Source organism: Diabrotica undecimpunctata, chromosome 3 (genome assembly GCF_040954645.1).
Source record: "Diabrotica undecimpunctata isolate CICGRU chromosome 3, icDiaUnde3, whole genome shotgun sequence".
NCBI lineage: Eukaryota > Metazoa > Arthropoda > Insecta > Coleoptera > Chrysomelidae > Diabrotica > Diabrotica undecimpunctata.
In genome coordinates this window covers 21118103-21132888 of record NC_092805.1, presented here as the reverse complement: position 1 = coordinate 21132888, position 14786 = coordinate 21118103, and the positions used below count along the sequence as shown (strand labels likewise).

General features: G+C 35.8%; 2 protein-coding genes across 3 annotated transcripts in view; one reads left to right on the top strand and one right to left on the bottom strand.

Moving 5' to 3' along the window:
* The window catches only part of LOC140436556 (anoctamin-4), a 97704-nt gene extending 91804 nt beyond the window's left edge, over positions 1-5900 (top strand). For both annotated transcript variants that reach the window (XM_072525470.1, XM_072525471.1), the window contains exons 19-24: positions 364-469; positions 3984-4058; positions 4116-4213; positions 4330-4389; positions 5441-5585; positions 5705-5900. In XM_072525470.1, the coding sequence (XP_072381571.1) occupies positions 364-469; positions 3984-4058; positions 4116-4213; positions 4330-4389; positions 5441-5585; positions 5705-5826 (606 nt within the window). In that variant the 3' untranslated portion in view covers positions 5827-5900. The remainder of the gene's footprint in view (positions 1-363; positions 470-3983; positions 4059-4115; positions 4214-4329; positions 4390-5440; positions 5586-5704) is intronic.
* Positions 5901-11066: 5166 nt separating this feature from the next.
* LOC140436555 (platelet-activating factor acetylhydrolase IB subunit alpha1-like) overlaps positions 11067-14786 on the bottom strand; it is a 40214-nt gene continuing 36494 nt past the window's right edge. The window contains exon 4 of the mRNA XM_072525469.1: positions 11067-11465. Within this exon, the coding sequence (XP_072381570.1) occupies positions 11184-11465 (282 nt within the window). The 3' untranslated portion in view covers positions 11067-11183. The remainder of the gene's footprint in view (positions 11466-14786) is intronic.

Genomic DNA, 14786 nt, shown 5'->3' with positions numbered 1-14786 from the left:
AATTGTTCGTATATTCTGGCCTAACACCATCAGAAACGACGATCTGCTACACCTGACCGAACAAAAGAGGGTACAAAATGAAATTAAGTCCAGAAAGTGGGGTTGGATCGGTCACACACTCCGAAAAAATAGTTGCAGTATCGCAAAGACTGCCCTAGAGTGGAATCCCCAAGGGAAAAGAAAAAGAGGTCGCCCAGCACAAACTTGGAGAAGATCCATCATGGACGAGATAAGAGGCCAAGGAAAGTCTTGGAATGAGGTGAAGGCCTTAGCGCAAACTAGAATAATTTAATTCGCGATAGACATTTGACCTTTCATCATTATTAACGATTTACATTTTAAAACAATGTGTCAAATTTTTAGGGATTTGTGATAGCGTATACTAGCGATTTCATTCCAAGAATGGTGTATAAGGTGAAATACTCACCGACATTTACTCTGACTGGATATATAGATGCTTCATTATCAGGTTAGTACCTACACATATATTATTATACAGTGCTAGCCAAAAGTCCTCTCCCCTCGTATCTTTTTGATGGTTATACGTATAATAGTGAAATTTGGAGGAAGGAAATGAACAGATGTACGCTTCTCAACGAGTCATAACAGGTGACGTAATAAGAGATGACGTAGAGCCACTGTGCCCGATAATTAATGGTGTGAGGTCCGGTGACCGAGCTAGCGATTCTATCGAACCTCGTCGTTCAATCCATATACCACAATATTCCTCATCTAGGTAACGTCTTACTGTACCAACACCATCTTGTTGAAACATTATTTCCAAGTTGCCGAATTCATATGGATTATCTTCCAAAATTTCAAGAATTAACGGCTCTATTGCGTTTTGTAACATCTCCCGATATACTTCACTGGTTACCTGCCCAAATATTTACTTTTTCTGGAAATTAAGTATGTTTTTCACGAAAGACGTGTAGATTTGTGTCACTCCAATAACTCACATTGTGTGTGTTAACATTTTCATTGAGGGAAAAGTACTTTCGTGACTAAAAAAAATGTTTTTACGTAATCTGGCTGTTGATTAATTTGATTGGACATTACTCAGTGTACTCTCCTTTGGCAACAAAGTAAAAACAACCCGACAATTGAAAAACGTCAACTTTTTTGATAAATAACCAGAGGCGGACGTTAGAATCTTTATTAATTAAATGCTTAGCTATAAATTTAGTAAATATTTAATTTATTCATCAAAATCAAATTCATTATTGATCAAAGGTATTTTCAATACCTTTCAAACGAGATATCACTTATCATAAGGTCCTATTTAAAATTATCGGTCACAGTGGCCCTGTAACGCCATCTATCACTATTACGTCAGCTGTTATGATTAGTTGATAAGCCTACATCCGTTTATTTCTCATTTCAAATTTCACTACTATAATTATAACCGTATAAAACATACGAGGGGAGAGGGGACTTTCGACTAGCAGTGTATTATTATAGTTATATAGTGTAATAATATATCTCCAAGTTTACACTCATTACTAATTACTTACAAAGGTTTACTATCAACAATGCATACACACATAAAATAAAGACAATTTTCAAATTCTCATTGTATTTATTTATCACCTAAACATGTTCTTTCGTAGCCATCTCCCAGATAGCTATGATATCTAAAGAAATGAGCTTTGGGGAGACTCTTTTCGTGTCATCGAGCCCTAGGTGGTCTGTTATGCTGGAACACATCCCAAAGATGTTCATACACATCGGGACGTTACAATCAGTACTGCTTTTTGCATGGTCTTGTAGAGATATTTCAAGATGGATCAAAATTTACCAGTTTAAAATATAGAAAGACAGCCAAATTTCAATATCGCTAAAAAATTTCTACTGCTATCTATCTCATCATCATCCAGCCTTCATTTATCACGTCCACTACTGGACATAGGCCTCTCTTAAACTTCTCTATTCTTTTTGTGCTCTTTGTTTGCCAATTTTTGGTGATACGCCTGATGTCGTCAGCCCAACGTGTAGGTAGTATTTCTCTATTACGTTTGTCTGCTCTTGGCCGTCGGTAAATATTCAAGTCGGTAAGATCGTTCTCGGAGGTTTCATGCAGTAGTATCTTATTATTGATATGTGCCTGATATTGGTTGATATCTAATGGGGTTATCCAAATACCATGAGATTTATCTTTAATCATTATCTTCCTTTCTCTTTTTATGTTGATTTGGACTTTCGCTCGTATCATTCTGTGGTCACTGCTTGTGGTGAACTTGTTGAGTACTGTTACATCTTTAATTATTTGTTTTTTGTCACTTATGATGTAGTCGATTTCGTTCCTTGTTCTACCGTTTGGACTTTTCCAGGTCCATCTTTTTGTGAAAGAAGCTGTTCATGTTGAATAAATTATTCTGGAGTAGGAATCCTAGTAGCGTTTCTCCTCGGTCATTTCGTCCCGGAAAACCTAATTTTTTCAAAGATGTTTCTAGCTGTGCTTCACCTCTGCTACATCTATTTTTGCTTTGAAATCGCCACATAAAATTATGAATTAAGTACGAGAGTCATTAAGCGCAGTAGATATATCGTCATAAGACATTTCGATTTCTTCGTCTGTATGGTCTGTTGTTGGAGCGTATACTTGGATAATTTTGAGTTGATATCTACTGTTTAACTTCAGAATAAAATATGCTACTCTAGATGATATACTTTGGATATTTATTATCTTGTTTGCGTGGTTTTTATGGACAAAAAGAAACCGATGCCTGATATAGTTTCAGGGTCAATCTAAGAATATATACCCTGATTCCAGTGTTTTCAAAGTTTCACCTCTCTTTCTATCTTCACTGATACCCATGACATCCCATTTAATTTCATTCATTTCTGTTTCTATTTATGTAAATCTCTCCTCGGACAGTAGACTTCTGGCATATGTACTAACGTACAGAGTTATGGGGTTTCTATAGAGTCAGTTTTTTATCCCCAACAGAATCCTTGGGATAGACTGATAAATCAGTGTGAGATTTTGAATGCAACCTAGTCACCTGGGGTAAATCTGTATTTGTTTTAAAATCTGACATCGCTTAAGGAGTATATTGGCATTAAAACACTACGTATGCCAGACGGGTTGGTAAGTGTTCGCAGTATCACAGCCGGTGAAGTCAACTTAATTGCCGTTTGCGACTTTGTGGTACCGCACATGCCCTCAGTTGATCCGCGGCTACTTTTTTGTCCAAGTTTTATTCGTACCTTTTTTCTATCAGTCATGGGGAAGCGCCGTGTCGGGGTTGAGGACTCCCTCGCCCAGTCTGTTTTGCGCAGAGTACTGAAGGATCCCTACTTGGTTCAGAGTCCCTCCTTTACGCAAGCTGAAACTGGCACCGGCTATCTATGTATCTATCTATGCGTGTTTTAAAGACTAAGATAACTGGAAATGGGAAAGATAGACGCCACTAAAATATTCCACTGGAGAAGAATTCCATGGCCTGATCATAGAACAAATAATTTAATTCGGCCCGTGAGATGGTTTTGAGTAGCTTCTACAAGTACACATAGGATAAAATGTATTTTTTACATAGCTAGAATAAAAATTTCTCATTTCGTTTTAAGTATGGTATTATCGCATCTAATATTGAATTAGTTTGCACGCAACCTTACACAACCGTAGTGTCGTAGTAGAAAATTGCAGATCGGCAGTATGACGATGTAGAGTATGACGTGTGTGTTGCTTTATCTGCTCTCAAGGTTAGTGTGGTCCGGACAGTCACGTAGTGACGTAGTAAGTGTTCAGTAACTTCAGCAGCTGTAAGTATGGCTTGCGTTGAGTATAGTTTTCGAACGAATTTAGGATCTTAAAGACGAAATAATGTTTTTTTCGGATACTTTTCCTCTCTAACACACACCACTGGTTTACACATCGTGTCAATACCCTTCCGACCACGTCTAATTGTGTGTACTATTATTTCCAGTGCAACCTTGTGCAGGTAGAGATTTTATCAAACTAATAGTCATTTCTCTTTCAGTTTTTAACACAAGCGACTACAGAGAGGATATGAGAGCTGATATACCAAATCCTCCAGACCTTTGTCAATATAGAGGTAACAATTTGGTTATTAATAAAAAAACAATGATTTATAATAATAATTTATTGTTAGGTTATCGGAATGCACCCAACGAAACTGATCCCTATGGACTAAGTCCTCAATACTGGCACGTGTTCGCAGGCAGACTGGCATTTGTTGTAGTGTTTGAGGTAATTTCGTACTTTTATTATAAAATTGGTGTCTTTGTTATTAGATAAAGTAAATCTGGACTAACTTTCCTTTATAATATATGTACAGAAAACTAATTATTCGTTTTTATTTTAAGCATGTCGTCTTTGCTTTGGTTGGAATTATGCAGTATGTCATTCCAGATATACCATCAGAGGTAAGTTCTTTTATGCCAAGGATTAAAAACTTCTGGATTTGGATAAACATGTCATTTTTGATCTAATAAAGATTGTTAAGAGTATAAACTTTGTTCCTATTTCTTAACTTTTTCACATGCAAAAAAACCAGATGTCGTGGAAACATCATCATTATTTGTTCCAGAAATGAACATATTGTCTTTAAAATATAATTCCTTATACTTTTCTTAGTGTAGAATTAGTAAAATAGTTATTTCATCAAGTTTGCTCGGGATAGCCGACTCTTTGGCGCCACAGCCTCTTAAATAGTTTTCACACCTAAATACAAGAGGGATAATCTTCACTTTACGCATCAAGTAGTATTTTATTAGTTCGTTCTCACACACCGCCCTTGAGGCATGTGCATTTTAAAACACTCTCAATTCATGTATAAAATATTTCTCTACACCGAAATCGGGCATTTTTCTCATAAATACGGTTTTCTCTTTTACGTGTGATAAAGAAAGAATTATTTGATATTGTATAGTCAGCTGCGGCCGTTTTGGGCCTCTCTACTCTAAAAATAGTTAATTATAAATCGATAAACTAAAAGTGATTCATTTTTCTGGAGCTATATTTGCTCACATTAACAATCCTTATCCTTCAACGGTCACTGAAGAACCAAACCTATGGAGATACATCCATTCACAAGTCCTTTGAAGTAAGGCTTGGAATCAAAAGATTTCCAACCCTCTTATGTAGGGAGCCAGTTACAAGGCCCCCACATTATTATTCATTAAGTTATAATTCCTGTACTTTTTTTGGAAGCACGCTAAATCGGTAGTTCTGCTGCCAGTTGGTTTATTGTACATCTATATATTGCACTGTACTTAAGTTACAGCCAACAGTTTGCCTCTTCCTTCACAATGCCCAATAACAACATAATAGAACTGATTTATGTTGCAGTTGCAAAAAATGTTGCAAAAAATGACACTATCCAAATACAGAAGATGTTTGCTTGAATGTATTATTGGCGTCAAAGCGTCAGCTTCCAATTAATATCATTATATATATAACCGTAACTAATTTTAGCTAAAAACTCAAATCCAACGAGAAACTTTGTTAGCCAAAGAAGCTAAATATGAGCACGGTCTGAAGAAGAGCGACTACGATTACGAGGAGCTGATGCAAAATTTCAGGGACAACAATAACACATCGAGGGGTGAAAACCGAGCAGGTAGTATCTACTATTAATTTTGTTTATTAAAGATCGGAGTTCATTGTCTTTATTGTCCGTAACTCGTCTAATAAATTGTTATCCCTACATGAAACTATTAATAACATTTTATTTTTTAGGTATGCGGGGTTCTTGGGCGAGAAGATTAAGTCGATTATCCGATGGATTAGATGCACACGTAGAAGTGACCAGTCGAAAAAGAAATTCGGTAGAGAACACAGTTTGGGAAGCGTCTTATTGATATCTACTATTACGTTCTAGTAAAATAAGTCCTAACTGTTTTTTACTGTATTTATTATATGTTTCGTTTTCGAATGGTGGTTTTTATTAGATGTATTAGAGTATGAAGATGAATAAACGTTTTTTATAACGATGCAGCTCCGCCAATTATGTTTAAAGTATTTTTTATTTCTAGTTCTTTTGAAATTGAATAAATGGCACGATGCGTATTTGTAAGTGTAAGTAAATTGATAATACTTAAACCACTCACAAAAGCCTTTATTGATCACTGCTATAAAATGGAGTTAATGCAAAAGCCAACCTCAACTTCACGAGTTGTAACTTATTCCCTGGCACCCCCTGTTAGGTAACAGACGAGGCTCTGACGTACAACATAAATGAAATGACAAGCTACACAATGGAAGATCCAACTGGCACTTGGGGCTGTACGGGCCTAACAGCGAGCAATGGGCTACCGACCATGTGGGTGTAGGCAACCCCTGGAAACTTGGCTACTGGAAGAATAAAACCGGAACTAAAGTTGAAAATATGGTACCAAACTTGGAACGTGAGGGGATTCCAACGAACTATGGAATTCAAACGCATAGTCACTCAAAATTTAACGGGAATTCAAATAAACCCAGATGACACACCAAACTTTATCTGGACAAAAACCAGAGACAAACTCATGGAGATGAACAAAAACAAGACCTGCACAAGCAGGGAAAAAGAAAACGAGGGTACAAGACCAGGTATGGGATGAATACAAGTAAGAAACGAGGTAAAGGCGTGGAGCTTGGACAGTGAAGCTTCTAGAGCAAAATTTAATAAGCTACACATGCAAGTAAAATAACTATGCAGAGATGGTATGTACATTTAAGTACTATGAAGTACGGAAATGAACTATCAGGAAGTTGAGGCACATCAAAATAAAAGTGAAACTAGGAATATGTTCCTTATAATAAGGCAAATCACACGAAACTTCGCACCAAATCATAATACTATAAGGGCAGTAAATGAAGAGACAATAACAAATAAAGTACAAATAACTCATATGTTACTCACATTGCGAAAATATCATGGCTGATCATAAAAAAACAACCTCCACAATTACAGTAGATAATATTGAATTAGAGAAAACAATTATAAGACCAGAAGTGGAATTAGCACTCAAAAAGATAAAAGAGCGTAAAGCCTCGGATATAGATCAGGTAACAACAAAAATGATCCCGACAACAGTTAAAGCGGGGGCAGATATAATATACAGGATCTGCCAAAGCATAATATAGCAAACATGCAAGAGGCCGAATGACTAGATTAACTCAGTATAATATGTACCAATTGACAAAAAAGAGTCCAAAGAAACATGCGATAATTACCGCACCATTACCCTTAAAACTCGCTAGCAAAAGCATGCTGTAGATTATCTTAGAAATACTTAAGCCGTTTTTGCTTCCTAAAATACCAGAACAGGCGGGATGGATGAAAGAAAGGGGCACGTGTGTTTTATTGATTACAGTAAAGCATTTGACTGTGTCAGATGGGACAACGTGGAAATATCAAGATCTCCAAAACATCTAGTCGTATTACTGGAGAACCTGTGTGTAGAAATTTTCGCAAAAGTGAGGGTACATGGAGAACTGACAACACCGTTTAGGCTTCGTAAGGGTGTACGCAGGCAAGGCTGCGTGATAATCCCCATGCTGTTTAACATTTATGGAACGAACATTATGCGCGAATCAATCTCAGAATGAGAAGGGGGCATATCCATCGGCGGCAAAAGAGTAAACAACTAAGGTACAAAGATGATACAATGCTTTTCGCCGTATCCTTGGAAGAATTGACGGAGCTGCTTCAGCATGTAAGTTTTAAATCCATCAATAAATATCTATTAATATCCAAAAATACAAATTATGATCATAGATAGAAGAAATAACAATCAGTCAAAAATTGTCAGAATCAATCAAACATCGAAGTGGTGAATTAATTTATATATCGGGTACCCTCATAACCAACTCTCGAGGATGCACCCAAGAAATCAAAAGAAGATCGCCAATGGCCAAGGGAGCAATGATAAAGCTCACCAAGAAATGGAAAAGTGACATCACCAACTTCTTCTAGTTCCATGACCGTTATCGATCGTTGGATATCATGTTGGCTACCTTATTCTCTATCGTGACTTCAATGACATCAGCTCTAAATAATGTAGCTGATTTTCCGTACCATTGGTACGGAACCAAAAGTTCATATTTTTCTGGATGTCTCATAATGTGACTTAAGTATTCCAGCTTAAATCTCTTTATCATATTAACCAGTTGTGTTGTTTGGTTCAGCCGCCTAAGTAGCTTCTCATTTCTAACTCTGTCGACCGACCTTATTCTTAGTAATCGTCTGTATGCCCACATCTCAAAGGCTTCCAAGCTTTAAAGTATAGCCTCACTTAGAGTCCAACTTCCACTGCTTACAGTAGTACTGGAAAGATACAGCAATGTGTCATTCTAACGCGAAGGTGAATACTAAAATTGTAAATGCACAGTACGTTCCTTATTTTTACAAAAACAGCTCGGGCTGGAGAACTATACAAACAACGTCTAGACCAAAAATTAATAGAATTCAGATACGGCAACAACGAAGAAATATACGAGCATATAAAGGTGAGTAAACAAGCAGAATTCGAAGCCCTTGGAGAGAAAGAACATATAACAAATAAACAGCACTGTTATGAAATAAATGAGCCAACAAAAAGAATAACTAAAGAAAAAAGCAACTATACAAAAAATGGCTGACTACAAACAACGATGAAGTTTATAAAGAATGTAGAGAAAAAGATACAGAAGTGAAAAAACAAATAACACAACAAAAGAATAAAGAATGGGAAAGAACCTGCTTAAATATTGAAACATAAACATACATAGGAGGTACAAGAACTTAGGAGTCATGGAAAGTACTGAGAGGATTGAAACAAAACTCAAAAGAAAAAATTAAATTGGGAAATATATAGGACAAAGAATGGAAGGTCAGGGAACTGTTAACAGAACAAAGACCACAATTCATTGGAAAAGAAAACAGGTGAAGACGAAGTAGATCCCCACAACAAGAAATAGAAATAGCAGATAGGGAAATGAGAAAGGACATAAAAGCAATCAAAAATAAGAAAGCACCGGGACCTGGAGGCATCTCACCTGAGCTTATAAAGTACGGCTCAAAAAAATTACACCGGATAATAAAATGAATATTTCAGAAAGCCATAAATGAAGAACATCTCCCAGAGGAATGGACGGAGGCATATATGACATCTATATTTAAGAAAGGAGATAGAAAACTATAAGGAGATGGATGCGAAAACAACAGAGGAATAAGCGTAATATCATCAATTGGAAGATTATATGGGAAGATACTGTGAGAAAAGATAGAACAAGGGATAAAAGGCAACATCGTTGAGGATCCGGCAGGCTTCACGGCAGGAAGTTCATGCATAGACCATATATACACACTGGAACAACTGTTGGAAAAGAAAAAAGCAAACAATAGATATATACATTTGTGGACCTGAGAAAGGCGAATGACTCTGTACCAAGGTCAGAACTATGGGAGGCAATGTATAAATTAGAAATACAGACAGAACTCATAGAAGCTACAAAAGCTCTGTATAAAGAAAATAAAGTGTCTATTAAAATGGGAACAACAATCTTCACAGACTTCATCACAACAAAAGGGCTCCTGCAGGGTGGTTTCACATCTCCAACCCTATTCAAGCACTTGGATTCCAGCACCCATTGATATTATTGCCGAGATACATAAGTTTCTCTACTCTGTTCAGTAGTTTTCTTAACGTTAAATTTTAATCCATACTGATCACAGGTTTGTTTTATTTTTTTAATTAGATTTTAATGGTCTTTTCCGCAATTAGCCAGCACTAAGGTATCGTCGGCATATTTAATATTCTTCACAGTTATGCCATTCACAATAATACCTTCTGTTGTCTCCATTCATTCTTCCTTAAATATTTTCTCTAAATACAAGTTAAAAAGAATAAAAGCGATAGTATACAGCCTTGTCTCGCTCCTCTTTTTATATTTACTTTATCCGATAGTTCTTGTTTAACTTTTATTCTTGCACTTGATGCATGGATTTGTAATTATTCGTAAATCTTTATCGTTCAATCCAACTGTTTTCAATATTTCTTGCACTGTGTTATGTCGGATCTTGTCAAAAGCCTTCAAAATCGATTACATAGATGTATACATTTTGATTTATATCTCTGCATCTCTGTATCAGTACTTCTCTCGTACCCAAGCCACTCCTAAATCCGAATTGAGTATTGCTAATTCTGTCCCCTAATATCTTCTAAGATCTTCAAAACGTGACTCGTCAGACTTTGATTGTCCTATAGTCACTGGTGAAAGCAATTATCTTCTCCATTTTTTATATGAGCCTGTATGCTATTCCTTAACCTTAAAGAAAGCTGATAAATACACCGTAGACGCGTTTTATTGACGAAAAATGTTGGGAATACCCTGAAACGTAAAAAGAACCGACGAATCGAACCTTAGACAGCTAAACGTTATAAAAAGGAACCGAAACATTGTTACCAAAAAAATCACCACTTACTCTCGTCATGCGGTGCGTGGACATGGTCTGGAGAAGCTGATATTGAGGGAACGGTGCAATGAGCAGAAGCCCGGGAAATAACACCAACCAGATATGTGCACCACATTACAAAATAAGTCGGAGCCCCACTAAACCATTGCTTCAGGGCTTCAGAGTTGCAGAAGACAGAGAAAAATGGAGACAGATCACGAAACCTGATTGGGAATTCAAGGTAGCATGATATTAAACCGGAAGACGGACTAGGAAGAATAAAATGAAGGCATTATCAAATTTACTTTATTACTACTTTATTATTATTGACAAATTAACTCAAAAGTTATCACAATGTGATGACATCCTTTTTCTGCGTTTGCGCACCAGATAAACTAATGCTACCAACTTTAATCTACCAAATATACTGCATGGCATGTTCTGTTCTACAATTTCTCCTGGGTGATGACATAAAATTCTTCTTCCTCTTCTTCTAGTGAACTTAATTACTGCAGGTTTGCGATCACTACATCAAAATGTTCTCTATTCTGCGCCACACTTAGTAGTTGTTAAATGTTCATGCCCGTCCAAGCTCTGATATTGAAGCCATGACATGAAACCATCTTTCCTTCAATTATTATTCGTAGCAGGTTTAATTTAGGATATAAAATTAAATGCACATTATTTATGATACATTTATTATTAGAAATCTACCAGTCAAAAAATATTTGGTACAAAGTTATAAAGTATAGAGATATATTTAAGAGATACAAACAAATTTCACATTTTTCTGCTGCTTTACTTCTTTGGTGGTACGTTGAGCAGCTCACACAACTTTTCATAGACTCTAGCGAACACTTTCGTATATCCGCTGTTGGTTAGATGAAGATAGTCGTGCATAATGTGATGAGATATCGTTTGGTCGTTGCCAACAATGTTTTCGTCGATGACGACGACGTGGCAGTTTTCGGTGACTTCATCGGCATTGGCTTCGTTGCAGAATTTATCTAGGAGGAAGGTATTGACATGATCGTTACGTTCTCGGTATGGGTTGGGGTGATGACCACGGGGTAACAGGGTCTACAAAAAAAAATAAATACAGCAGAAAAATAAATGAGTACTTAACAACACATAATATTGACCATTCAACTATTGATCCAAAGAGATAGTTTTTCTAATGTTTATAATTAATTAATTACAATAAAAGTTTGGATAATTAATTTATTTTTTGTATTTAAGCCTTTAACTGGCAAGATTCTGGGATCAAATAATTCATTTTTGCTGGATTTATGTTTGACATTGTTTTCAATGAGGTGATAAATATTCAAACCAGTGTTTATTATTGAGAATAATAAACTTCTTCTTGTAGTTCCTTCTCCTATTGAAGGTTGCCTATCATCACAGCTATCCGTACCTTATTGGCGGCTTTCTTGTTTTGATGTGCTTTATGACCTCGCAATCCTTTTGTAGCCTTCTTAACACTTTTGCATTTGTAACTCGTTGGGTCCATGGTATTTTCAAAGATTTTTCCGTTTATTGGTATACCCTGTTGTTCCTCTGATATTGTTTCCTTAAAATAGCTTCGCTGTAGAGATTGAATAATAATGGGGACAGCACGCAACCCTGTCTAACACCTCTTTTGATTTCTATCTACTAACCTTTGCTTTTTGATTCCAGTACAGATTGACAATAACCCGTATATCTCGACTATCCACAATCTTCGGGTATTACTCCTGTTGTATATACTTGGTTGAACAGATCTAAAAGTATATGCAGTGTTTCTTCGTCAATGCATTTAATTAGCTTGATGGGTATCTGATCTGGGCCTACTGACTTTGCGGTCTTTGCATTTCTAATTGCTTGTTCTAATTCGTACTTTATTATTTTCGGTCCTGTTTGTTCCTGTGGTTTTTCTTGTATCATTCTATCATCGTCGAATAGTTTCATTATATATTCTTGCCAAAATCTTAGTTTATCTTTGATGTCTGCAATGAGTTTACCATTATCATCTTTGAGTATCCCATACTCTTCTATTTCTATGCATTGATCTGTTAACCACTTTTCCTTGGGCTTTTTGCTAGAATTTCTGAAGTCATCCACTTCTGTTGTTTATTTGTCTTTTCAGGCTTTAAATTTTCTTCTGTAGCCTTTAATAATGCCTTCTGAATATTGCTCCACTTTTCATTGACATCTTCTGATGTTAAGATTTCTTCTCCTACTTGTGTTAGATTTGACTTGTTGGATCATTTTTTGATGTATTTCTCTTTTTCTTAATTTTGTATAATCACACGATGGTTTATTTTTAGGTATTACAATCTTTTTGAGTTTCACGTGCATTCTAGCTATCAGCGGGTTATGGTCTGAGTTGACATCTGCTCCATTGTATGCTTTTACTGTTTTAATTGAGTTTTTGTATCTATTTCTGACTAATATATAGTCTATTTGATTTTTGACTATGCGGTCTTTGTTGTCTGCAGGAGATCTCCAAGTGTATAATCTTCTGTCGAGTAGTTGGAACATTGTGTTCATTATTGCAAAATGTTCATATTAATAAAAATCCACAAACGTATTCCCTCTTTCGTTTCTGTTGTGACGAAACAAGCTTCTTTTGAAAGAAATGTCCATTTTAAGCAAAACTAAGCACAAAATTGATGAATTAAACAAAAGTGGTATTTATAGTCTTGTGGTGATTGTAACATGACTTATATGTTGTTCTAAAGCTATTTTCTTGTGGCACCTTAAAGTAATTACTATTTAAATGGGCATAAGCCACAATTAAAGGTTAAAGTAAGTTTATTGACGTTTCAATTTCCACTTCGGAAATCGTTCTCAAAATACAAACATTAATAAATGACTTATGTGGGTAGAACAAGAACTCTGGCTCAAAAAATCAAAGAACATCTTAATAAGACAGATAAATCAAACTTTGGACATCACATTAAATTTAATAATCACTCCTTTTCTCCTACCAAAAACAGCAAAGTTTTACATAATATTCCAAATAAAAATTTTAGACTTATGAACCTTTTAGAAACCCTTGAGATATCCAAAGAAATGAAACTTGATTGTTGCTTAATCTCAATTGCAATTATAAATTTCTTTTTAAGTTATTGTGGGAGACTTTAAAGGAAGAAGAGTGACCTCATGCAATCTTAAATAAAAATTTATTCTTCTTTTTAAAATTCCATTACTAATTTATAACAATTTATAATCGAGTAATCCTTCATTGAATCAAGAACAATTTCACTACAAGATCACTCAAGAGATAAAATTTTTAATACAAGTAAGTATGATACTTAGAAACATTACAATCTAGTTTCTTCTTTATATTTAAACAATTTGATTTGCTGTTTCGGGGATAACTTGTCAATTAAACCTACTTTGACCTTTAGTCAATTTTCAACATATTATTCATTGTGATGCTATGCAAACAAAGATTTACAAAACTTAATTTTAGACAGTGTTCGATAAATTTCTTAGTTTTCTATATATGGCATATGTCAATTGTCACCTTCGTTGAGGAATCATTTAAAAGCATGGAATTCAATTCCCCTCATTATATATGCTGCATTAACTCCAATAAATAGTCGAGTTCTGACAGCTGTACCATAACCAAATTTTTTAATGTGTTTTTTTCTGGAGTTCAGTGTACAGTACCTTTTGTGTTTTTTCCAAAGAAATTTTTTTTTAACCTATTCTCTATCCTTCCATTGTTGGATGTAGGTCTCCCCCAGTTCTCTCCATCTTTCCCTATCTTGAGCTGTTCTCTGCCATCTGGGACCTCCTTGTTTCCTGATGTCATCTTTTAACCTCATCTGTGGCCTGCCTCTTGATCTCTTTGCATTGTATGGACGCCACTTTCCGATGGCATTGTTCCATCGTCCGTCTTGGAGACGTTCATTGTGTCCAGCCCATTTCCATTTCAGTTTTGCTGCTTGCTCTATCGCGTCTACTGTCTTTGTTCTGGTTCTGATCCACTAGTTACGTTTTCTATCTTTAAGTGATATACCCAAAATTTGTCTCTCCATCGCTCTTTGTGCCTTCCTTATCCTATCCAAATTGGCCTGTGTAACTGTCCATGTCTGTGCTCCGTAGGTGAGCACCGGTATTATACAGGAGTTATATACCTTGCTTCGTAAGTATAGAGGGATTGTTTGATTTTTTAGAACGTAAGAAAGTTTGCCGAACACTGCCCATCACATTCTTACTCGTCTCGATATTTCGACTGTTTGATTTTCTCTGTTAGCTCTGATTGCTTGTCCTAGATAGATATACTCATTTACCTGTTCTATTTTTTCTGTTTGTATTTTTATTGCCTCTTGGTCTTCCGTGTTTGTCATTACTTTTTTTTTGTTGAAGTTAATTTTTAGGCCTTTTTGCAGTGATTTTTCATGAAGTTCA